We start from the raw sequence: 27,207 nt of genomic DNA on the forward strand, positions 1-27,207 counted from the left end.
GCGAAGCATAGAGGCATTCAACCGCTAGCTGCTCTCTCTCTCTCTTCCCGGATCTTGGCAGACTGCCTATGTCTGAAAGTTTGCAGAGAAACCAGGGAAACTCTTCCGCTCTCAAAGCCCATCTTCATGGCAATATGATTCACATGGGCCTTGTGCCCAGGTAGAAATGCTAGTTATTCTTGAGACCCCAAATCTCTTATCTTAGAAGTAAATGGACAGTTTAAAACATAACTGTTTACAACCTGACATTTTCAATGCCTTCTTGAGACTTTGGAGACTACTTGTCTAACCACTGTAAATATAGATGCTTTAGCCCTTGCCTCCAAGAACAACGACCTTGATTTTCTCTCCAGCTAAACAACCTAGGTCTCCCTTTAATCTTTACCAGCCAGGTTTGTTGTTGGGCAAACATCAGAAAAGGTCACATAACCCCCTTAATTTTATCCTAAATTAAAGACGCAGTCCCAAAAACAGAGCAATCTTATAAACCTCATAGTTGTAACCCGTGTTCTCTTTTGCTTCTGTGAATATGTCAACTATCTGTTGTCGTTCTTCTTCAGAGAGAGCACTGACTTGTGTATCATCAGCATACTGTAATTCTATTACAGAAGGAACTGTTGTCTTGGTTTTGGCCTTCACCCAGTTGAGGTTGAAACGTTTACCATCAGTGCGACAAGGTATTACTACTGACAGGCCCCCCCAGGTGAGGCAAGTTGCAATGTTGCTGTAAGAAAGATTCAGAATAGCATTGGTGCAATGACACAACCCTTTTTGATACCTGTCTTGACAGGGAGGGGATCTGTAGTGGAGTCATTGCATAGTATTGCTATTTACATACTGTCATGTAGGAGACAGATAATGTTTGTGAACTTAGCTGGCTATTCATATCAGTGTAGCACCTTCCAAAGGTCAGTGCGACTCACTGAGTCAAAGGTTTATGTAGTGAAGAATATAGATATATAGAGAGAGAGATGCAAAGACACAGGAACAAAGGGAAAAAAGAGAGAAAGAAAAAGAGAGCAAGAGAGCGAGTGAACAAGAGCAAGAGAGCGAGTGAACAAGAGCGCAAAGGAGAGAGAGAAAACAAGAAACAGAAAAAATGAGAGAGAGAAAACGAGAGAGAGAGAGAAAACGAGAGAGAGAAAACGAGAGAGAGAGAAAGCGGGAGAGAGAAAACGAGAGAGAGACAGATAAAGAGAGAGACAGCATTCTCCATAGATAATGAGGAAATGTAGTCACTATGTAAGAATGTGAGCTCTCATGAGGCGGTTGTGACTATTCACAACTGCTGTAAAATTGATGCTGTGTTGTGTCTGTTTTCCATTTGTTCTACTACTTAGTAAATGTCATTTAGGGAAGGAAATCTGCCGGCCTTACGTGGTCTGGCCTACATGTACCTCCAGACCCCCAGCAATGTGGTTGACTCTTGACTGCAACTCCCTCTGAAATGACTGAACAAGCTACTCAGTTCAAGGGCAATTAGGGATGGGCAACAAATGCTAGACTTTCAGCGACACCCACATCTCTGGAACATATGATTTAGGAGCAGGAGGTGGCCATTCTGTCCTGAGTCTGCTCCGCCATTCAATAAGATTGTGGCTGATCTGATTGTTGCATCAACTCCACATTCCTGCCGACTCCAGTAACCTTTGACTCCCTTGAAAGACTAAATTTTTAAAAATACATTTCCAGACAGAGTCCGTCACGTCTGGTGCAGTGTCACACCGCAAGCTCATGAAGATCAGAAGGATCCCATGGAGACACAATAAAACCAGGAAGATGAAATAGAGGCAAATTCTTGTTGTCTCATTCATCTACATACTTGGGCAAGTGAAAACACTCTGGTATTCAGCAGGAAGGGTCATGATATGACCCGTCCAAGGTACTGAACCATCATCTGCCAGAATGTAAAATAAAAAGGAGGAAACGTTTCCCCTGACCTCCAAAAAACACACATCACCAGACATGGCTTGAGCAACTGTGAGGACATTGCTGAAGAAGGGTCATGCAGACTCGAAACATTATCTCTCTTTCTCTCTCCACAGATGCTGTTAGACCTGCTGAGTTTTTCCAGCATTTTCTGTTTTTATTACTGCATTGTCATGAATCACACAGGATCACAGTGCAGAAGAGGCCTTTTGGCCCATCGAGTCTGCACCAACACGTGAGAAACACCTGACCTACCTACCTAATCCCATTTACTAGCACTTGGCCCATAGCCTTGAATGTTATGACGTGCCAAGTGCTCATCCAGGTACTTTTTAAAGGATGTGAGGCAACCCGCCTCCACCGCCCTCCCAGGCAGTACATTCCAGACCGTCACCACCCTCTGGGTAAAAAGGTTTTTCCTCACATCCCCCCTAAACCTCCAGCCCCTCACCTTGAACTTATGTCCCCTCATGACTGACCCTTCAACTAAGGGGAACAGCTACTCACTATCCACCCTGTCCATGCTCCTCATAATCTTGTACACCTCGATCAGGTCGCCCCTCAGTCTTCTCTGCTCCAACGAAAACAACCCAAGTCTATCCAACCTCTCTTCATAACTTAAATGTTTCATCTCAGGCAACATCCTGGTGAATCTCCTCTGCACCCCCTCCAGTGTAATCACATCCTTCCTATAATGTGGCGACCAGAACCGCACACAGTACTCCAGCTGTGGCCTCAACAAGGTTCTATACAACTCCAACATGACCTCCCTACTTTTGTAATCTATGCCTCGATTGATAAAGGCAAGCGTCCCATATGCTTTTTTCACCACCACACGAACATGCCTCTCTGCTTTCAGAGATCTATGGACACACACGCCAAGGTCCCTTTGTTCCTCAGAACTTCCTAGTGTCATGCCGTTCATTGAATACTTCCTTGTCAAATTACTCCTTCCAAAGTGTATCACCTCACACTTTTCAGGGTTATATTCCATCTGCCACTTATCTGCCCATTTGACCATCCCATCTATCTTCCTGTAGCCCAAGACACTCAACCTCACTGTTAACCACCCGGCCAATCTTTGCGTCATCCGCAAACTTACTAATCCTACCCCCCACATAGTCACCTATGTCGTTTATATAAATGACAAATAATAGGGGACTGAGCACAGATCCCTGTGGTACGCCACTGGACACTGGCTTCCAGTCACTAAAGCATCCTTCTGTCATCACCCTCTGCCTCCTCCTACAACTAAGCCAATTTTGAATCCACCTTATCAAATTACCCTGTATCCCATGTGCATTTGCCTTCTTTATAAGTCTCTCATGTGGGACCTTGTCAAAGGCTTTGCTGAAATTCATACAAACTACATCAACTGCACTACCCTCATCTACACACCTGGTCACCTCCTCAAAAAATTCAATCAAATTTGTTAGGCATGACCTCCCTCTGACAAAGCCACGCTGACTATCCCTGACCAAACCTTGCCTCTCCAAGTGGAGATAGATACTCTCCTTCAGAACTTTCTCCAATAGTTTCCCTACCACTGACGTGAGACTCACTGGCCTGTAGTTCCCTGGCTTATCTCTACAACCCTTCTTAAATAGCCGAACCACATTAGCTGTTCTCCAGTCCTCTGGCACCTCCCCCGTGGCCAGAGAGGAATTAAAAATTTGGGTCAGAGCCCCTGCGATCTCCTCCCTTGCCTCCCTCAGCAGTCTGGGACACAAATCATCTGGACCTGGAGATTTGTCCACTTCTAAGCCTGCCATCACCTCCAATACCTTGTCACTCCTTATATCAATTTGCTTAAGAACCTCGCAGTTTCTCTCCCCGAGTTCGATAACTTCATCCTCATTCTCTTGGGTGAAGACGGATGTGAAGTATTCATTCAACACTCTAGTGATGTCCTCTGGCTCCACCCATAGATTGCCCCCTGGTCCCTTATGGGCCCTACTCTTTTCCTGGTTAACCTCTTCCCATTGATATAGAATATCTTGGGATTTTCCCTACTTTTACCAGCCAGAGCTTTCTCATATCCCCTCTTTGCTCTCATAATTGCTTTCTTAAGCTCCACCCTGCACTTTCTGTACTCCACTAATGCCTCTGCTGATTTGCTTCCCTTGTACCTGCTAAAAGCCTCTCTTTTCCTTCTCATCGTAATCTGAATATCTCTGGACATCCATGGTTCTCTGGGCTTGTTATTCCTTCCTATCACCCTAGAGGGAACATGTTGAGCCTGTACCCTCCCCATTTCCTTTTTGGACACCCCCCACTGCTCCTCTGTAGATTTCCCCACAAGTAACTGTTCCCAGTCTACCTTGGCCAGACCCTGCCATAATTTACTAAAATCCACTCTCCCCCAATCCAAAAAATTTTTTTGTAACTTGTCGATTTCTTTGTCCATAACAAGATTAAACTGTACCATGTTGTGGTCGCTATCGCTAAAATGCTTGCCCACCACCACCTCAGCCACCTGTCCTGCTTCATTCCCCAGGATTAGGTCCAGCACTGCGCCGTCCCTTGTTGGACCCTCTACATATTGGCCGAAGAAGTTCTCCTGTACACAGTTCAAGAAATCCACTCCATCCAAGCCCTTAACACTATGTCTATCCCAATTAATGTTGGGAAAGTTGAAATCACCTAATGTAATCACCTTATTGTTATTGTTTTTACACACCTCCGCAAATTGTGCACATATTTGCTCCTCAATTTCCCGCTGACTATCTGGGGGTCTATAATAAACACATAACAATGTGGCTGCCCCTTTTTTATTCCTAAGCTCTACCCACAAAGCTTCATTCGATGCCCCCTCCAAGATATCCTCTCTCCTTACTGCAGTAGCTGACTCCTTAAATAATAATGCAACGCCTCCTCCCCTTTCACCCCCTCCCCTGTCTCACCTGAAGATTCTATATCCCGGAATGTTGAGCTGCCAATCCTGCCCTTCCCTCAGCCACGTCTCAGTGATGGCTACTATATCACAATTCCACGTGTCAATCCTCACCCTTAACTCATCCATTTTACCTGTAATACTCCTGGCATTAAAGTAGAGGCCATCCAGCCTTGCCTTACTCCCTTGAAAATTTATGCAGCTGCACTCCCTCTGACTTGATTGTTTTACTGTATTATGATGTGTCCCTATTCTGCTAACATTCTGTGTCCCCTCTCCCTGCCAAATTAGTTTAAACTCCTCCCAACAGCACTAGCAAACCCGCCCGCAAGGATGTTAGTCCGCTATGGTTCTGATGTAAACCGCTCCTCTTGTACAGGTCCCAACTTCCCCAGAAACAGTCCCAGTGATCCAGGAATCTAAAACCTTCCCTCTTGCACCAACTCTTAAGCCATGTATTCATCTGCGTTATTCTCCTATTTCTGTGTTCGCTAGCACGTGGCACTGGGAGTAATCCAGAGATTACAACCTGAGAGGTCTTGCTTTTTAGTCTACTGCCTAACTCCTTGAACTCTTGATGCAAGACCTCATCCCTCTTTCTACCTATGTCATTGGTACCAACATGTACCATGACCTCTGCCTTATCACCCTCCCCCTTCAGGATACCCTGCAGCCATTCAGTAACATCCTGGACCCTGGTACCAAGGGGGCAACATACCATCCTTGAGTCATGTTGACGACCACAGTAGCGCCTATCTGTTCCCCTGACTATAGAATCCCCTTTTATTAATGCTCTTCTTCCCCTCCTGTACAGACAGGCTGCTTGTGATGCCAGAAGCTTGGCTCTGTCTGCACTCCCTGGAGGAACCAGCGCCCTCATCAGCCTCCAAAATGGAATACCGATTTGCGAGTGAGACCCCAGGGGACTCCTGAACTACCGGCCTGTTTCTCTTTGACTGCCTGGTAGTCACCCATTCCCTTCCTTCCTCAAGTCCCTTCATCTTTGATGTGACCACCTCTCTAAGCGTGCTATCCACGATGCTCTCAGACTCGCAGATGCTCCACAGTGACCCCAGCTGCCGGGTGCCGGTGAAACCCGAGCTTCCAGGAGCTGCAGCTGGACACACTTTCTGCACACATGCTGGTCCCGGGCACTGGAAATGTCTCCAGTTTCCCACATGGAGCACGAGGAGCACACTACAGTTTTGAGCGCTCCTGCCATGGCTTATCCCCTTAAATTAAACCTTTTAAGTGAATTACTCTAGGACCCTTCTTTCCTGATCCTTGTTACTGTAGAATATACAAACTATAAACCACAAAAGACCTTAAACTATAAGCGTTTAAAGTAGTAAATACCTTACCCACTACTTACCAGTGATTCCTTTCCCTTGTAGCCTCTACTGCTGAAAATATAATAATTCTCATAATATTGTGATTTATTGTAAAGGTAAGTTAATAGTGGGGGTTGGATTATGTGTGTGTGTGTGCGTGAGTGAGAGAGAGAGTGAGTGTGAGATTTAATTGAGATAGTGAAGAGGATTGTCAAAGGATACAACGGGATATAGATCGGTTGGAGACTTGGGCAGAAAAATGGCAGGTGGAGTTTAATCCGGACAAATGCGAGGTAATGCATTTTGGAAGGTCTAATACAGGTAGGAATTATACAGTAAATGGCAGAACCCTTAAGTGCATCGACGGGCAGAGGGATCTGGGTGTACAGGTCCACAGGTCACTGAAAATGGCAACGCAGGTGGATAAGGTAGTCAGGAAGGCATATGGCATGCTTGCCTTCATTGGCAGGGGTACTGAGTATAAAAGCTGGGAAGTCATTCTGCAGCTCTATAGAACCTTGGTTAGGCCACACTTGGAATATTGCGTGCAATTCTGGTCGCCACATTACCAGAAGGATATGGAGGCGTTGGAGAGGGTGCAGAGGAGGTTTACCAGGATGCTGCCTGGTTTGGAGGTTATTAGCTAGCTATAAGGAGAGGTTGGAGAAACTCGGATTGTTCTCACTAGAGCGACGGAGATTGAGGGGCGACTTGGTAGAAGTTTACAAAATTATGAGTGGCATGGACAGAGTAGATAGTCAGAAGCTTTTTCCCAGGCTGGAAGAGTCAATTACTAGGGGACATAGATTTAAGGTGAGAGGAGAAAACTTTAGAGGAGATGTGCAGGGCAAGTTTTTTACGCAGAGGGTAGTGAGTGTCTGGAATTCGCTGCCAGGGGAGGTGGTGGAAGCAGGTACGATAGTGGTGTTTAAGAGGCAGCTTGACAAATACATGAATAAGATGGGAATAGAGGGATACGGACTCCGGAAGTGCAAAATGTTTTAGTTTGACAGGCAATATGATCGGCGCAGGCTTGGAGGGCCGAAGGACCTGTTCCTGTGCTGTACTTTTCTTTGTTCTTTGATTTGGAGACAGCTGGTCTGGAGGCTTTGAGTCATCAAAAAGCTAGGTTTGAAATGTTAAATATGTAAACATGGCTGAAGTTTTAGAATGTGAAGTGTGATGAAAATTTGCATTTATAGATAAATTAGGTTAGTTTGAATTTCAAAGAGATGGTAGAATGTTACACTTAGCCAGAAAAACTAAGCCAAACAGTGTGTTTATTTTTCCCAAAGGTTACTATTAATATGAGCACTATGAAAGATTTATATTATGAGAAATATAAAGTTCCAAAGACATATTGGAACAACGGGATTTGCATTAAAAAGCGAGAAACATGTATAAAGAAGATGAGGCTTTGTGTCAGAGAAGAAGGAAGTCTAAGATCTAACACAAGTGTGAAAAGCCTCGAGCCTCTGTGCATCACGTTGCTGTCTTCAGAAACCAAAGCTCAGAAAACTCACTTTGAATTCTACTGTCCAGGGTATCATGTAACTTTGCCTGGATCTGTTTAAATCTATTTGTTTTTTTACTGTTGCCTTAATGGAGATGTAACTGGGAGACAGATTAATTCGGGGTTTTATGAGTTATTATAGTAGTAATTTGTAGACCTATGCAAGTGCTTGAAATCTTTTCTTTTGTTAATAAATGTTTAATTTAGTTTTCTAAAAAAATCTCAAGTCATGGTAGTCTTATTAATTCTGAATTCAGAGCATGCCTCTCGAAAAAAAATACAATTGCAAAACAGTTGTGACTGAGTGATCAAGTTTCCCTCATGGATTTGATCCACCTTGCACACATCATCTGCCACGTCTTAACAAAACTGGGGGCTCGTCCAGGATATTTGAAATTCCTTGATTGGTATGGAGTAGCTGAATCTTAAAGTTACGAGTACAAGAAGCATTTTGAATTCAGGAGTTGGTGTGAGGTATTTTTTAAAGTGGTGAGACTGCAAAATGGCTGTATCCATGGCTAAAACTTTTTTGGAAGTAGAAGATGTAACTCTGGTTGGGTTACAAAAAGTATCTAAGGGTAGGTTAACAGAATTGATGGATAAGTTGCAGTTAAGGTTACCTGTACGGGCAAAGAAAGCAGACATAGTTGAAGTGACAGCACAGCATTTGAAGTTGGAAGTGATACCTGCCTCTAGTGAGTCACAGCTGGAGGTAGTGAGACTTCAGTTTGAAATGAAGAGGCTTGAATTTTATCAAGCAACGGAAATGAAAAAAAACTTGAACTAGAGGTAGCAGAAAAAGAAAAGGCAGAGAAAGATAAAAAAGAAAGAGAAACTGCATTCCAAAGGGAACTGGTGGAAAGACAGGAGAAAGGAAAACGACAGGAACGGGAATTTGAAATGGTGAAATTAGGAAAGGAAGAAAGACACAAGGACCAACCTAAAAATCTGGACTTTAAGTAGGAGACATCAGATGCTGAATAAAGTTCTGATGATGAGAGAACCTTTAAACTTAGACCTAGTGGGGAGATGTTTAAATTTGTGCAAGCTCTTCTGAAGTTTGAGGAAAGAGATGTGGAGGAGTTCTTTAGTTCATTTGAGAAGATAATTAAACAGATGAAATGGCCACAGGAAAACTGGACATTGTTGTTACAATCTAGGTTGGTGGGTAGAGCACATGAGGTTTATGCTTCGCCTACAGAAGAAATGTCAGTGGACTATGATGTGGTAAAAAAGGCTATTTTGAGTGCATATGAGTTGGTTCCTGAGGCATACAGGCTGAAATTTAGGAACATGAGAAAACAGCCTGAGCAAACTTCTATTGAGTTTGAGAGAGTAAAACAAAGTAATTTTGGCCGGTGGACACAGGCATTAAAGATAGAAATGACATATGCAGCTCTTAGAGAAGTAAATATTTTGGAAGAATTTAAAGATTCAATTCTTTCGGTAGTGAGAACTCATGTGGAGGAACAAGAGGGTTGAAACAGTAAGGCAAGCAGCAGAGATAGATGATGATTACGAGTTAGTTCACATATCTAAACATTTTATTCATCAACCTTTTAAATCAGAGGATAGGAAGTGGGAAGGTGAAAGGACGGTGGTAGTCATGGAAGAGGAAAACTGGTAGAAATTCCCAGGAAGGTTTTTCTCAGAATAAAAAGGAAAGTGCTGAGGGTAGAAGTGACACACGAAAATTGAGGTGTTTTCATCGTAATAAATTTGGTCACACGAAGCCATTGTGTTGGAACTTATAGGGAAAATCTGTTGGGATTATTGGGATGCAGAAAAGTTCTAGAAGTACAAGTACTGTGGGTTCTGAGGTTCAGGCACAGCAAAAACCAGTTATTTGTGTTCCAAAATTCCAAAGGCATATCAGAACAATGGAATTTGCATTTAAAAGGGAGAAACATGTATGAAGGAGATGAGACTGTGTGTCAGAGGAGAAGGCATCCTAAGATCTAACACAAGTGTGAAAAGCCTCGAGCCTCTGTGCATCAAGTTGCTGTCTACAGGAACTGAAGCTGAGAAAATTCACTTTGAAGTCTACTGTCCAGAGTATCATGCAACTTTGCCTGGATCTGTTTAAATCTATTTGTTTTTTTACTGCTGCCTTAATGGAGTTGTAACTGAGAGCCAGGTTAATTAGGGGTTTTAGGAGTTATTATAGTAGTAATTTGTAGACATATTATTATGACACAGCCGAAGGTAAATGCTGACCTGTTCAAATCCCAGAGGGAAATTTGAAACAACTGTCATAGCCCATTTGCAATTTGTATGTTTCAAGAGTCAGGTTTTGAATTCAGTAGTAGTGAAAAGACCAAGTCTCAAGAGGTTTTTATAAAACTAAATGAAACATTTATTAATACAAGGAAGATTGTAAGCACATACATATGTCGACAAAATTACTACTATAAAACTACAAAAATCTCTTAATTAATCTGACTCCTAGTTACATCTCCATTACGGCAACAGTGAAACACGGAGTTAAACAGACCCCTGGCAAAGCACACTCTGGAAAGTCGCATTCAAAATGAGTTTCTTTCCGCTCCGGGTCCTTGCAGACAGCAGTTAAGGCTTACAGGCTGGAGGCTTTAGATCTTAGAATCCCTTCTCTTTTACCAACAGCCTTTTCTTCCTTTATACATATTTTTCTCTTTGAATGCAAATTCTCATTGTATCACTAGGTTTTTTGAGCTTTACCTCTTCTAACAATAAAACCCTTTCATAACACCAGTTTTATTAGTAAGCTTTGGAAAAAGTAAACACATTGTTTGACTTCTGGCTAGGTGTAATATTTCACCCATTCTTTTGAATGGTTTATTCAAAAATGCAAATTGCCCCTTTCTCTCTCTTTGTCTCTCACACACACACAGACACAACACAAACCATGATTCATTTTTATTAGCCCGTCTTACACTATCTCCTATACTTATCTATATACTTACTCTCTTACATTACCAGATGTATGCATTAATATAATATATATACACAAATCCTTGGTATCAGCAGAAATCATTCAATTTAGTGTCCAGGTTTTTAAATGTCCAATTTTCCCTTTAAAATTCAAGCTCTTGATAACGCATCTGCAAACAGATTTTCTCTACCAGTAACATGTATAATCTGTAGATTAAATGGTTGCAGCAGTAGGCTCTACCTGAATAGCCATGCATTTCTGTCTCGAAATTTGTCCAGAAACTTTAAAGGATTGTGGTCTGTATAAACAATTGTTTCTGATGAATTGTTTGCCACATAGATTTTGAAATGCTGCAATGCTAACACCAAACCCAATGTCTCCTTTTCAATTGTTGAATATCTTCTCTGATGTGCATTCAACTTCCTGAAAAATACAACATTGTTTTCTCAATTCCAGTGTCATCTTCTTGTAACTGTACAACCCCAACGCCTATATTGCTTGCATCAACGGGCAACTTAAATTGCTCGGCATAATTGGGTACTGCCAAAACTGGTGTCGTAGTTAACACAGTTTTCAAACTGTCAAATGCCTTCTGATGCTCTGGCGTCCATTGAAACTTCTTGTTCTTTTTAAATAGTTCAGCCAGTGCAGCAACCACACTGCTAAAATTTGGCACACATTTCCAGTAAAACCCACTCATGCCCAGAAATCTCAAAACTTCTCATTTTGTTGTAGACCCTGGGAAATCCACAATAGCTTTGACTTTCACATCTCTCGGAGCCACTTTACCATGTCCAATGGTATGATTTGTAATATGTTACAATATGTAACTTGCGCTTTTGCAAATTCATTTTTAGCCAAGTTCATCACCAAATTAGCTTCTTGTAATTGAGTAAATAATTCTTCCAGATGCTATAAATGCTCCTCCCACGTCTGACTGAAAACTATTAAATCATCAATATAAACAGCACAATTGCTTAGACCTGCAATTACTTTGATTGTTAGAATTTTAAATGTTGCAGGTGCATTCTTCATACCAAATGGCATGACTTTAAACTGATATAGTCCACTTGGCATTTCAAAAGCCGATATCCCCTTTGCCCTCTCCGACAATGGTACTTGCCAATATCCTTTTAGCAAGTCAATCTTTGTGATAAATTTTGATTGTCCCACTTTCTCAATGCAATCCTCCAACCGTGGAATAAGATATGAATCCTTTCGAAAGTCCACACACAGTCTTTGTGTGCCATCTGGTTTCGATACCAGTACAATAGGCGAACTCCATTTACTGCAGCTGGACTCAATGATATTATGTTGAAGCATGAAGTCAATTTCTTCTTGTATTTGTAATAACTTTGCCGGATTTAATCTACAAAGATGTTGACTTATTGAAGATGAAACTTCTACAGACACATAATGTATAGCTAAATCTGTCTTCCCCAACCTATTCCCACAAATAGGTTTGTGTGACTACAACAGCTTTTCCAAATCACTCTGGCACTTGTTTGGAAGGTAACTCAATGTTTCATTTAAATTTTCAAGTACCTCCTCATTATCCAATTTGATTAGAGGAAAATCAATTTCAGAGTCCTGCATTTCTACCTCTTTCTCATTATCTACCACCACTAACACCTCCTTTTGGTCCTCTTCCCTGTCAAAGTATTTTTTTAACATATTTACATGACATACCCTCTGCTTCTTTCTTCTATCTGGAGTATTTATTAATTTACTTCACTCAGTTTCTTTTCAATCCTGTAAGGCCCAGTAAACCTTGCCTTTAATGAGTCACTGAGTACTGGTAACAGAACTAGCACTCTATCTCCAGCAACAAAATTCTGAGCTGTAGCCTTTCACTTCATCACTTGCTGTAATATCTTTAAATGTTCCCTAGCCAACTCACATACACTGTCTAATCTCTCTCTGTGTAATCCAGGAGAGTGGTTTCTGAATTTTGACCAACCAATTTCTCATAAATCAATTTCAGTGGTCCTCTTACCTCATCAACATAAACTAATTCGAAAGGACTGAAACCAGCCAACACATTAGGAGTCTCCCTAATAAAAAATAACAAGAATGGAATTCCCTTATTCCAATCCTGTGGATAATCCTGACAGTATGCTCTCATCATAGATTTAAGAGTTTGATGCCATCTTTCCAAAGCCCCTTGTGACTCAGGATGATAAGCTGTTGACTTAAACTGTTTTATCCCCAAACTGTTCATTACTCCCTTAAACAGCTGTGATACGAAATTTGAACCCTAATCTGATTGTATTTCCTTAGGTAAACCATATCTTGTAAAAATATTTAGTTAAATCTTCCACAATTTTCTTGTTTGTAATATTTCTCAAAGCTATTGCTTCAGGAAATCTGGTAGACTCATCCATTTTTGTCAGTAAGTACTGATTTCCACTTTCAGTCTTAGACAGGGTCTTACACAATCAATCGTGTCCCGAGTAAAAGGTTCTTCAAACGCTGGTATTGGAATTAAAGATGCCGGCTTAATCATTGCTTGTGGTTTTCCTATCACCTGACATGTGTGACATGTTCTACAGAATTTGACTATACCTCTACGCAATCCAGGCCAATAAAAATGCTTTTTGTATTTTTGCCTGTGTCTTTTAATTCCTAAACGTCCCCCATTGGAACTTCATGAGCAATCCTCGGAATCTCAAGTCTCTACCCAACTGGGATAACAATCTGATGTACCTCCCTTCAGTTTCCATTTGCTGAGATATGATCCGGCCTCCACTTTCTCATTAAAATATCACCCTTAAGGGTGAATATGTTTTGCTTCTGTTTCTGAGTAAGCTGTCTGATATAACTGTTTTAATTGCAAATCTTTTTGCTGCAACTCAATCAACTGCCTTGAGCTAAACTCCTCAACTGCCTTTTCCTCTGCTGTGTCCTTCTGAACAATGTTATCAAACACTGTGCCTGCTAATTGGATTTCAACACCTTCTTCCTGCCTTTAAACTGCCTGTCCTTCTTGTTTTTCTTGTTTTAACCTGTGCCTGTGATCTCATTATCACACAATCTGGAAACAATCCATGATTCTCCTTTTGCAACACCTCTAATGAAAACACTTCCACAGGCTGCTCAACCACCATAGGCATCACTCATAATGGTGATTCATCTATATCATTACTCAGAATAAATTGAACCCCTGCAATGGGCAATTTTTCCACCACTCCAACAGTCATTTCACGACTTACTCTTTAAATTTACCTTCCCCAATGGAATAGGTTTAGCATCTCCATGAACCCCACTTATTATCACCTATTCCTGCAATACTCCCTTTGAACAACAAATGTCACTATCCCACAACATTAAGGATTGACTAGCCCCTGTGTCTCCTAAAATTTTAACATCTTTACCTGCCCCACCTTGTATACATGGAAAACCTTTCCCTCCACACATAAAATCTTTAAACATTTCTGAAACCTGCTCCTCCAAACTCCCTTGGGTGAATTATGAACACATGCCACATTATTTAACTATCACTGATTCTCCCTGTTTTACTTGTACACAAACTACTGGTTTTTCCTGTGCCTGAACTTTGACCTCCAGAACTTTTCTGCACCCCAATGATTTCAACAGACTTTCCCTGCATTTTCCAGCACACTGGCTTTGTGTGTCCAACTTTATTACAATGAAAGCACCTCAATTTTCGAATGTCACTTCCAACCCCAGCACCTTCCTTTTTAATCTGAGAAAAAACTTCCTGGGACTTTCCACCTACTCCTTCTCTTCCCTGACTACCCACCTTCCTTTCACCTTCCCACTTTCCATCCTTCTCTGATTTAAAAGGGTGATGAAAAAATGGTTTAGTTCTATGAACTAACTCATAATCATTATAATTAATCTCTGCTGCTTGTCTTATTATTTGAACCCTCTGGTCCTCCACAAGTTCTCACTACCAATGACACGGAGTCTTTAAATTCTTCCAAAGAATTACTTCTCTAAGAGCTGCATATGTTGTCTCTATTTTTAATGCTCTTATCCACCTGTCAAAATTACTTTGTTTTACTCTCTCAAACTCAAAAGAAGTTTGCCCAGGCTGTTTTCTCATATCCCTAAATTTCTGCCTATATGCCTCAGGAACCAACTCATATGCACTCAAAATAGCCCTTTTTACCACATCATAATTCATCGATACCTTTTCAGGACAGTGAAGCATAGAACTCATGTGCTCTGCTCACTGACTTGGATTGTAACAACAATGTCCAGTTTTCCTGTGGCCATTTCATCTGTTTAGCTATCTTCACAAATGAAATAAAGCTCAACATCTTTTTCCTCAAACTTTGGAAGAGCTTGTACAAACTTAACCATCACCCCAGTGGGTTTTAAATTAAAGGATTTTCCTCATCAGAACTTTACTCAAAATCTACGATTTTTTAAAAAAGCTTCCAGCCTTTTAAGCCGATATTCTCTGTCTCTTTCCTTAATTTTCTCTTCCATTGCTAACTTTTCCCTCTGGAGATTAAGTTTTTGCATTTCCATTTCCTTTTGAAATAATCTCTCTGTTTCCCTGTCTTTTTCTGCTTTTTCTAGTTCCAGTATTTTTTCATTTCCTTTGCTTGTTCAAATTGAAGCTTCTTCATTTCAAACTGAAGTCTCACTACCTCCAGCTGTGACTCACTCTTGTCAGGTATCACTTCCAACTTCAAATGCTGTGCTATACCTTCAAATTATATCTGATTTCCTAGGCGACCCCAATTGTAATTTATCCACTAACTCTGTTAACTTATTCTTGAATACTTTCTGTAACCCAGAGTTATATCTTCTACTTCCAAAAAAGATTTAGCTATGGATACAGCCATTTTTGCAGTCTCACCACTTCAAAAATACCTTACACCAACTCCTGAATTCAAAGTGCTTCTCGTACTCATAACCTTAAGATTCACCAATTCCAAAAAAATCAAGGAATTTCAAAGATATCCCACAAAGAGCCCCCAATTATAACACAGCCAATGGTAAATGTTGAGCTGTTCAAACCGTCATAACCCATTTGCAATTTGTTTCGAGGTGCATGCTTTGAATTCAGTTGTAACAAGACCACCGAGTCTCAAGAGGTTTTTATAAAACTAAATGAAACATTTATTAATACAAGAAAGATTGTAAGCACATACATATGTCTACAAAATTACTACTATAATAACTACAAAAATCCCCTAATTAATCTGACTCCTAGTTACACCTCCGATAAGCCAATAGTAAATCATAGATTTAAACAGACCCCTGGCAAAGCACACTCTGGACAGTCACATTCAAAATGGGTTTCTTTCAGCTCTGGGTCCTTGCACACAGCAGCATGAGGCTTACAGGCTGGAGGCTTTAGATCTTAGAATCCGTTCTCTTTTACTAACAGCCTTCTCTTCCTTTATACATATTTTCCTCTTTGAATGCAAATTCTCATTGTATCACTAGGTTTTTTTAACTTTACCTCTTCTAACAATAAAACCCTTTCATAACACCAATTTTATTAGTAAGCTTTGGAAAAAGTAAATGCATTGTTTGACGACTTCTGGCTAGTTGTAATATTTCACCCATTCTTTTGAATGGTTTACTTAAAAATAAAAATTGCCCCCTTTTCACTTCACCTTGTTTACTTAATTACCATTTCAACCTACTTCTCTTCTATATATCAAAGCCTCTAGACCAGCTGGCTTTAATCCAATTAAGAAACACACACACATAGACACAGACACCACTAGTACTCTATTTTAAAATAAATTTCCAATAACATTACAGACATTCTATATCTTCTTGACACCTATGTATATGCTTGAAATCTTTTCCTTTGTTGATAAATGTTTAATTTAGTTTTCTAAAAAAACCTCTGAAGTCCTGGTAGTCTTATTACTTCTGAATTCAGGGCATGCCTCTCAAAAAACAAAAAATCGCAGAACAGCTGTGACCCCGTGATCAAGTTTCCTTTGGGGGATTTGATCCATCTGGCACACATAATCTGCCATGTCACAATATGCATATACCTAGCCTATCAAGGAAACTATCCAAATGAGGAGTGTACCCTCCCATGTTGTGTCAGCCATGGCACAATGTTAACATTTTTCCCTTGAAGTAAAGAGGTTTCTTGGGTGCAAGTCCCATAGCAAAGACTTGAACTTATAATCCAGGTTGACATTCCAGCATAGTACTGGGGCAGCTGACAGAGGTGCTGATATTAAATCAAAGCCCCATCTTTCCTTACAGAGCCCAGGTCACTATTCAAAGAACAGCACATGGGTTCTCCCTGGTTTCCTGGTCAATCCCTCAAACAACATAACTAAATACATATGGTCTGCTCATCTATTAGATTGCTGTTTGTGGGAGCTTGCTGTCGTGGCATCGTTCCAACATTACACTTCAAACGCACTTCATTGGCTGTAATGCTTTTTAGGATGGCTGAGGTCGTGAAAGGTGCTGCATAAATGCAAGTGATTTAGTTGTACAGCCTTACACATGTGCCTGTAGACACACTGGGCGGAATCATCCCAGATTTGCACCAAGTGCGGTAGCGGGCGGGAAAATGAACGTTTTACCCACCAGCTGCAATGGCACTTTTTCACGCCGTTTCATCCCAAACCCCCCTCATTAATCATGCATTCCTGGGAAACATGCCGTTTCGATGGTGAGTGGGTTCTCATTCACCTGCCATGCTGTCACCTTGTCACTTGTGCACGCCAAGCACCATATTTAAAGGGTAGCCGTGCATGCACACCTCTCAGTGCTTCCAGTCCAGGACTGCTGCACAGAAGACATGGCCCCGAAAGGCAAGACGACTGCAGCCCCTCAATTCAGTGGTGCATCCCTGAGACGCCTTCTGGACACTTTTGGAGCCCACTGCGATGTCCTCTACCCCCGCTCTGGCCGCAGGAGGTCCAGTGTCATCACTCCAGCTTGGGAGGCGATGGCAGTGTCGAGTGTGTGAGCTCAACACTCAAGCCCATGTGTGATGGGCTTGAGTGTTGAGCTCACACACTCAGGCCCATCACACATTCACTGGCATCTCACTCAGTGCCAGCTCAAGGGACATCACCACTCACTCACACACACCCTCACATCTCCATCTGGACTCATCTCCTCTGGAGGCTGCCTCCTCAGCCCTCAACCTCTTAAGCCCACTTGCACAGATTGTTATGATGCAGCAGATGATGTGTGACTGGTAGATCAAATCCACAAGGTAAACGTGGTCGCTCTATCTCAACGATTTTGTAATTTGTATTTATTTGAGATGCATGTTCAGAATTCAGAAGTAATAAGTCCATCAAGACTTTTAGAATTAAAAAAGTTAAATTAGAATATTTATTAACAAAATAAAAAATGTTAAGCATATACATAAGACTACAATTACTACTATAATAATTCCTAAAATTCCTAATTAACCCGACTCCCAATTACACCCCCTTTAAGGCAATGGCCCTAAAATAGATTATAAATTTGAAGTAGGTCCAGCAAATGAACACAATACCCTGGACAGTGGAATTCCAAATGGCTTTTTTACAGCTTTCAGTAGACAGCAGACTTATGCACAAATGCTAAAAGCTTCATTAAGGTTATTTCACACATTTCTTTTAGATCTCACAGGGCCTTCGCCAGACACATATATAAAGGAGAATGAGGCCATGTTTCTCTCTTTTTAATATGCAAATTTTATTGTTTCATATGTCTTTGAAACTGTACCTTCCTCACAATATAAGAACTTCCATGTTGCTACCATTTATTGTCAGTAACCTTTGAGAAAAATAAACACATTCCTTAGCCTTGCTTATCTGGCTAGATGTAAACAGACTAAAATCCCTTTGAAATCCAAATCTTAATCTTTCTAAAACTGCAAATTCCCATCACACCTTACATGCAAAGCAAGCATCCATGTTTACTTATTAGCATGTCAAACACCTAGCTTCTTTTGATGATTTAAAGCTTTCAGATACGATCAACATATGTCCCCACACACACCCTATGATAAAACCCTTCCCCAATATAGCTCTCGTCCTGCAGCCTCTTCCCTTGACTGAAGCCACTTCTCTCCCTACCCCAAGCAAGCCATAGCCCTGCAGCCGTTGAAACGTTACCCCTACCTTATGGTTGGTCTGGTAGGTAGAGGCGTGCCCGTGACTCCTCCTACTGCCTGCGAAGCCTGGCGCTGATAGCCGTGAGTGCTGTATGAAGCAAGGTAAGCAAACAAGCCTCGAAGTCCCGAGTGAAGTGCAGCTTGCCAGGTGCACGTCACTTATGTTCAGTTGTGAAACATGTCAGCGTGAGTGTTGGGTGGAGCATACGATTGTAAACTGGTTTCACGACATCATGAAACCGATTTTTGGCCTTCCCGCCATATTGTCTGCTCACGCCCACCATGCCAGAGGGCATGGAAAATTCCGCCACAACAGACAGACACACATTAATGACAGGTTCTTGACACTTGCCTGATTTTCCTTCACCTTATTCTGAACTGTTTTGCTGTTCATCGACTCCTCCAGCAACTTGTCAAAGCGAGGGCAATTTGGTATTGGGAACTTGAGAAACTGAAACAACAGACATCGCTTTCACTAGATGTTAGGTGAAAAGGGTTCAAACTAGTGCCACAACAAATCAAAGGAAAGACTGGATCAAGCCAGGTAACAATATCAAACCCTGCCCCAGTGGGTGGTGAGTTGAGTGGTACAGGAAAAGGAACTCTAGCCCAGAAGGCACTGCTCTCCCTGCACTCTCAGTGTTACGGATACCTGCCTTTTCGTCTTCTGCAGGCACCGTATGCACAGGAATTGGTTGCCAGTTAAGGTTAGGTTTGAAGATCTGATATTCACGTGGAGGGTACAGACCAGCGAGATCCGACTGAGCACTCATTAGAGTCCGATCAACATCCGTACTCCGAACATAAATCTACAGTGGAGAGAAAACAAAAGGTTAAAAGACACAACAGATATGTTCTCAAGGTCTTGCAGCTGCCAGGTATTGAAGCAGCAACCCCACCCAGTTCTACTGCTGTTTCTTAATTGTCACTGGGTCAATTCCCAACCCAACACCACCACTGGAGCACCAAGAGTGTAGTGGTTCAAGAATAATGGCCAGCACCACCCCCTTACAGAAACTAGGGTATGGGGATGTTCTCCTTAAAGAAGAGAAGGTTGAAAGGAGATTTGGTGAAGGTGTTTAAAATCATGAAGGGTCTGTACAGGATAAATGGGGCTCTGAAGAAGGGTCATACGGACTTGAAACGTTAACTCAGTTTCTCTCTCCACAGATGCTGTCAGACCCGCTGAGTTTTTCCAGCATTTTCTGCTTTTACTTCAGATTTCCAGCATCCCTAGTATTTTGCTTTTATCTTAGCTTTTACCTTGAAGAAGTACTGATCCTCTCTCAGACAGGATTTCTGTTTGTCTCTTTCGCCCTGTTCACCTTCATTGCTTTCCATGTCCTTCCTGATGTTTGACAAGGTGCTTACCAAAACTCGCTTTCACAGCCATATTTCCTTCCTCAGCGACTGTCTTTGTCTCTGACTTATCCCACGTAGATTCCAACTGAAGCTTCATCCCTCATGTTTCAAATCCACCCAAGATTACAGGTATCTCCAGGACATACAATGTTCCTCAGACTGCTGTTCTCGCCACATCCTGAGATCTACACTCAGTGTCATGCATCACACACACATGAACACACTTGACTTCTCTCTCCAGCAGCAGCGACTCATCTCATCTCAAAGCTGCTCTTGTCCCCAGTTTCATATTATTCTTCGTCCCATCCGACGCCTTAGCAAGAAACTTTATTTCTTTCTTTCAGGTGTTAAGGAACACAAGCTCCGACAACTTACTGATACCAATGCCCATCCAGGACCTTCTATCCCTTCCCGTCCCTCTGACCCAATCCCTTCTTCTAATCCTATATTGGTGCCGCTTCATGCTCTCATCCGGACCTGGAAAAATTTATCAATTTTGCTTCCAATTTCCACCCCTCTCTCACCTTCACATGGTCCATTGCCAACACTTCTGTTCCCTTCCTGATCTGTTTCCATTTCTGGCGATGGACTGTCCACCAATATTCATTACAAGCCCACCAACTCCCACAGCTACCTCAACTACAGCTCCTCACACTCTGCTTCATGTAAGGACTCCATCCCATCCTCTCAGTTCCTTCACCACTGGTGAATCTGTTCTGATGATGCCACCTTCCAAAACAGCACTTCTGACATGTCTTCCTTCATCTCTAACTGAGGTTTCCCCGCACTGTGGTTTACAGGGCCTCAACCGTGTCTGACCCATCTCCAGTGACTCTGCCCTCATACCTTCCCCTCCCTCCCAGAACCATGATAGGGTCCCCCTTGTCCTCACTTTTCACCCCACCAGCCTCCGCATTCAAAGGATCATCCTCCGCCAACTCCAGCATGATGCAGCCACCAAACACATCTTTCCTTCACCCCCCAGTCGGCATTCCATAGGGACCATTTCCACCGTGACTCCCTGGTCCACTCCTCCATCACCCCCAACACCTCATCCCCTTCTCATAGCACCTTCCCATGCAATCGCAGAAGATGCAGCACCTGCCCCTTTACCTCTTCCCTCCTCACTGCCCAAAGGCCCAAACACTCGTTTCAGGTGAAGCAGCACTTCACTTGCACCTCCTTCAATTTGGTCTACTGCATTCACTGCTCCCAATGAGGTCTCCTCTACATTGGAGAGACCGAATGCAGACTGGGTGACCGCTTTATGGAACACCTTCGGTCTGTCCGCAAGCATGACCCAGACCTTCCTGTCACTTGCCATTTCAACACACCATCCTGCGCTCATGCCCACATGTCTGTCCTTGGCCTGCTGCAATGTTCCAGTGAAGCCCAACGCAAACTGGAGGAATGGCACCTCATCTTCCAACTAGGCACTCTACAGCCTTCCGGACTTAACATTGAGTTCAACAACTTCAGACCATGAACACTCTCCTCTTTCTTCGTTCCTTTTTAAAATTTATTTTTACTTTTTATTTACTTATTTTTATTTGTATTCATTTATTCATCCTTTTTTTAAATCCCTTTTTCTATCCTTCTTCCCCAACCACCGCCTCCTCCCCCGACCACACCCCAACAGGGTCACCTGTCGCTTGTTTCCATGTTGTTCTTTCACAGAATGCTGACCCTTGTTCTGCTATTAACACATTCTGCTTTCTTACCTTTATGCCAGTATCAGCACCTTCTTTAGTCTCCCTTTGTCTTGTGTCCATGATATCCTTGTCAACCTCTCCTTAACCGTCATCTATTGCTGACCCTCTATCTTGCTTTATCTGCTCCATCTACTCCCCCGCTTAAACAGTCTAAATTTAATCACATTTCTACTTTTCTTTAGCTCTGAAGAAGGGTCATATGGACTTGAAATGTTAACTTTGTTTCTCTCTCCACAGATGCTGCCAGACCTGCTGGTTAGGATGTGGAATGCACTGCCTAAAGGAGTGGCGGCAGCGTGTTCAATTGCAGCTTTCAAAAGCGAATTAGTTAAGAGAAAAAATATGAAGGGCTATGGTGAAAGGGCAGAGAGTGGGACTAGCTGGATTGTTCTTGTAGAGAGCTGGGAACAACTTAATGGGCCAAAAGGTCTCCTCCAGTCACGTAAACAATCGATGATCTTTGTGGCTCTAGATACACAGTAACGTGATTGATTCTCAACTGCCCTCCTGAAATGGTGTAGGAAGTCACTCAGTTGTATGCAAGACTTCCTCCTCCAGGGTAATACATGCTGGTCTTACCAATGACACCAATGCACAGTGGCAGAACTGTGTACGGAAAATGGCCATCTCACAAACTTCAAATTGGACACGGGGGCCAGTGTTATGGTCCTATTGGACAAAAGAACCGTGGCTGAGACACCTCTGGCTACAAACAACAGACGCTCCACTCTACGGGCCTGGAGGAATGTTCCTCCATAGGCATGATTCTGGAACCATTAAGATATGGTGGCAAACAAATCTTTGAGCTGATGTATGTCATCCATGACCAGCCTTTTTCTCTCTTGAGCAGAGATGCTGTCTTGCCCTGAATCTCCTCAAAATGGCAAAAGATGACAAGACAACCACCATCATAAATTATACAGGCCTGCAAGTTCCTGAGAGCTCCAACAAGAAAGATTCTCTCACCTGGGATTTCAGCTCTGAATTGTCTTCTCTCTTTGCAGAGCAGCTTTGTTCACTTTTATTACAGGTGCCAGAAGCCCCTCATTGGTCAGACCAGCCAACACTCAGATGGTTACCATGACAGCTTCAGTGGAGAATAGACAAGAGAGCAAACAACAAGAAGAGCCTCAACCTCCAGACCTAATGACTGTTGATGATGTCAACACTGTGACCACAGAGCAAATGCTGCTACTCCCAGCCAGCATGACAGTGCCGCAGACAATGCTAGAAACAAGTAGCAGCCGTCCATTGCTGATGGCACACCACTTAGCTAAACACAAAGGTGAGATAATTAAAAGACCACATCCTCATTACAGGAATGGCCACCTTCAGACACAGAGGACATCACGATGACCCACACAATGAAAGAGGAGGAGAAAAAATTGAAATGAGAGATGAGCACAACGTTCGTCTAACCCGCAAGAAACAGGGTGGTGCAGCAACCACCTATAACCACAACTGCCAAATCGTCAGAGTGGTTCAATACTAAGAAATGGAAAAAGAGCATAAAAAGATTCCCAGATACCAGAACAACCTCCAAATCAACAAAGTTTACCTGCAACAACAGAGGCTACCACTCCTCCGACAGTAGCGAGAATGAGATATGGAAGGGCTATAAGGCCTCCAGACCACCTGAATCTATGAACTCAGAGACCCAAGGTGGGGGAGGGTGGTGGGGGAGATGGGGTAGCAATGATGAAAAATACATGGGGTAAACTAGAATAACTGGAAATACATTTAATAAAGACTTGGGAGGTGTAGCATAGGATCTGGGACATAAAGGGTTAACGTGGGAATGAGTACAATACTCCCCAACCTAGGGGTCAGTCTAGTGTTGGACAGAGACGTGTGTACAAGCAAGCACGGAGACAGCTCCTAACTTGAACCCTTTACTGTATATATATACATAGTTCTTATAGTTAATAAATACATACAGTTGAACTATGTAAGACGACGAAGATTTCTCAATAGGACCTATCAAATGGTAACCAACACCCTACAACAACTCTCAGCTCCAGGCCCTTTCTCCCTCCTCTCACTCATTTCTCAACTCCAGGCCTGCCTTTCTCCTCCTAATCCCTGGCTTTAAATGGCCTCTTTGCCAGCCTCCATCCTCCTGGCTCTAAACTGGCCCTCCTCACTTAACATTTTCCGGGCCCTGCAGTCCATTCAACCACTAACCTCTTCCCGGTCGTACGAGGAGTTGAGAAAGTCCTTGTAACGATGTCGTAGATACTGGCCCAGCATGTAGTGTTGCCTCATCCCAAACTACAAAAGAGCAACAGAAATCCTGTTCATTGCTGGAGGAGACAGGTCAGTGCCAGACTTTCAGAATATAGGGAAGGAGAGAGTGAGAGAGCGCGCGAGCACGAGAGAGAGGGAGAGCAAGCAAGGTCACGCGCGTGGGAGAGTGAGCGAGGGCGCGCGCGAGATGGAGAGAAAGCGAGCGAGGGCGCGCGCGAATGAGAGCGAGCAAGGGCGCGTGTGAGAGAGAGCGAGCGAGAGTGCGCACTAGAGAGCGAACGAGAGCACGAGACAGAGAGAGGGAGCGTGAGCGAGTGCGTGCACGAGAGAGCGAGTGTGCGTGAGTGAGCCAGGGTGAGAGAGACCGACAGAAAGAAAGAGTAATACTGACAGAGAAAGAGAGAGAGCGAGCGAGGGGGCGCGCGCCAGAGAGAGAGCGAGCGAGGGGGCGCGCGCCAGAGAGAGAGCGAGCGAGGGGGCGCGCGCCAGAGAGAGAGCGAGCGAGGGGGCGCGCGCCAGAGAGAGAGCGAGCGAGGGGGCGCGCGCCAGAGAGAGAGCGAGCGAGGGGGCGCGCGCCAGAGAGAGAGCGAGCGAGGGGGCGCGCGCCAGAGAGAGAGCGAGCGAGGGGGCGCGCGCCAGAGAGAGAGCGAGCGAGGGGGCGCGCGCCAGAGAGAGAGCGAGCGAGGGGGCGCGCGCCAGAGAGAGAGCGAGCGAGGGGGCGCGCGCCAGAGAGAGAGCGAGCGAGGGGGCGCGCGCCAGAGAGAGAGCGAGCGAGGGGGCGCGCGCCAGAGAGAGAGCGAGCGAGGGGGCGCGCGCCAGAGAGAGAGCGAGCGAGGGGGCGCGCGCCAGAGAGAGAGCGAGCGAGGGGGCGCGCGCCAGAGAGAGAGCGAGCGAGGGGGCGCGCGCCAGAGAGAGAGCGAGCGAGGGGGCGCGCGCCAGAGAGAGAGCGAGCGAGGGGGCGCGCGCCAGAGAGAGAGCGAGCGAGGGGGCGCGCGCCAGAGAGAGAGCGAGCGAGGGGTCGCGCGCCAGAGAGAGAGCGAGCGAGGGGGCGCGCGCCAGAGAGAGAGCGAGCGAGGGGGCGCGCGCCAGAGAGAGATCGAGCGAGGGGGCACGCGCCAGAGAGAGATCGAGCGAGGGGGCGCGCGCCAGAGAGAGAGCGAGCGAGGGTCGCGAGCCAGAGAGAGAGCGAGTGAAGGGGCGCACGCCAGAGAGAGAGCGAGCGTGAGGGCGCGGGAGAGAGAGCGCGAGCGAGGGGACGCGCGAGAGAGCGCGAGAGAGAGAGAGCGCGAGAGAGAGCGCGAGAGAGAGAGCGCGAGAGAGAGCGCGAGTGAGAGAGCGCGAGTGAGAGAGAGTGAGAGATAGAGAGCTCGAGCGCGAGAGAGAGAGAGAGCTCGAGCGCGAGAGAAAGAGCTCGAGCACGAGAGAGAGAGAGAGCTCGAGCGAGAGAGAGAGAGAGAGAGAGACAGCCAGGCAGAGAGAGGGAGAGAGAGAGAGAGAGACAGAGACAGACAGGCAGAGGGAGAGGGAGAGAGAGCGAGAGAGAGACAGACAGGCAGAGAGAGAGAGAGACAGACAGACAGAGAGAGAGAGACAGACAGACAGGCAGAGAGAGAGAGAGCTCGAGAGAGACCTTGAGCGCGAAAGAGAGAGAGAGAGGGACAGACAGGCAGAGAGAGAGACAGACAGGCAGAGAGAGAGGGAGAGAGAGAGAGAGACAGACAAGCAGAGAGAGAGAGAGAGAGAGAGAGAGACAGACAGGCAGAGAGGGAGAGAGAGAGAGAGACAGACAAGCAGAGAGAGAGAGAGAGAGAGAGAGAGAGAGACAGACAGGCAGAGAGAGAGAGAGAGAGGGACAGACAGGCAGAGAGAGAGAGAGCTCGAGCGCGAGAGAGAGAGCTCGAGCGCGAGAGAGAGAGAGAGCTCGAGCACGAGAGAGCGAGCTCGAGCGCGAGAGAGAGAAAGCTCGAGCGTGAAAGAGGGCTCGAGCGCGAGAGAGCGAGCTCGAGCACGAGAGAGAGAGAGAGAGAGCGCGAGAGAGAGCTCGAGCGCGAGAGAGAGAGAGCTCGAAGCGCGAGAGAGAGAGAGCTCGAAGCGCGAGAGAGAGAGCTCGAAGCGCGAGAGAGAGAGAGCTCGAAGCGCGAGAGAGAGCTCGAAGCGCGAGAGAGAGAGAGCTCGAAGCGCGAGAGAGAGAGAGAGCGCGAGAGAGAGAGAGCGCGAGAGAGAGAGCTCGAGCACGAGAGAGAGAGCTCGAGCGCGAGAGAGAGCTCGAGAGAGAGAGAGGGCGAGAGAGAGCTCGAACGCGAGAGAGAGCTCGAGCGCGAGAGAGAGCTCGAGCGCGAGAGAGAGCTCGAGCGCGAGAGAGAGCTCGAGCGCGAGAGAGAGCTCGAGCGCGAGAGAGAGCTCGAGCGCGAGAGAGAGCTCGAGCGCGAGAGAGAGCTCGAGCGCGAGAGAGAGCTCGAGCGCGAGAGAGAGCTCGAAGCGCGAGAGAGAGCTCGAAGCGCGAGAGAGAGCTCGAAGCGCGAGAGAGAGAGAGAGCGCGAGAGAGAGAGAGAGCGCGAGAGAGAGAGAGAGAGCGCGAGAGAGAGAGAGAGAGCGCGAGAGAGAGAGCGCGAGAGAGAGCGCGAGAGAGAGAGCGCGAGAGAGAGAGAGCGCGAGAGAGAGAGATCGAGCACGAGAGAGCTCAAGCACGAGAGAGAGAGAGCTCGAGAGAGGGAGCGCGAGAGAGAGCTCGAGCGCGAGAGCTCGAAGCGCGAGAGAGAGCTCGAAGCGCGAGAGAGAGCTCGAAGCGCGAGAGAGAGCTCGAAGCGCGAGAGAGAGAGAGAGAGCGCGAGAGAGAGAGAGAGAGCGCGAGAGAGAGCTCGAGCACGAGAGAGAGAGCTCGAGAGAGAGAGAGGGCGAGAGAGAGCTCGAACGTGAGAGAGAGCTCGAGCGCGAGAGAGAGCTCGAGCGCGAGAGAGAGCTCGAGCGCGAGAGAGAGCTCGAGCGCAAGAGAGAGCTCGAAGCGCGAGAGAGAGCTCGAAGCGCGAGAGAGAGAGAGAGCGCGAGAGAGAGAGAGAGCGCGAGAGAGAGAGCGCGAAGAGAGAGAGCGCGAGAGAGAGAGCGCGAGAGAGAGAGCGCGAGAGAGAGAGCGCGAGAGAGAGAGCGCGAGAGAGAGAGAGCGCGAGAGAGAAGAGATCGAGCACGAGAGAGCTCGAGCACGAGAGAGAGAGAGCTCGAGAGAGAGAGCGCGAGA

The 27,207-nt window shown here is 45.0% G+C and overlaps 1 protein-coding gene across 1 annotated transcript in view; it reads right to left on the reverse strand.

Annotated features, from left to right (window-relative positions):
- Positions 1-27,207, reverse strand: part of LOC144684688 (lysosomal acid phosphatase-like) — a 142,854-nt gene that overhangs the window by 91,090 nt on the left and 24,557 nt on the right. The window contains 3 exon segments of the mRNA XM_078548795.1: positions 19,007-19,105; positions 19,311-19,463; positions 23,913-23,999. Of these exon segments, the coding sequence (XP_078404921.1) occupies positions 19,007-19,105; positions 19,311-19,463; positions 23,913-23,999 (339 nt within the window).

Source organism: Cetorhinus maximus, chromosome 9, assembly GCF_964194155.1.
Source record: "Cetorhinus maximus chromosome 9, sCetMax3.hap1.1, whole genome shotgun sequence".
In the NCBI taxonomy this organism is placed as follows: Eukaryota; Metazoa; Chordata; class Chondrichthyes; order Lamniformes; family Cetorhinidae; genus Cetorhinus; species Cetorhinus maximus.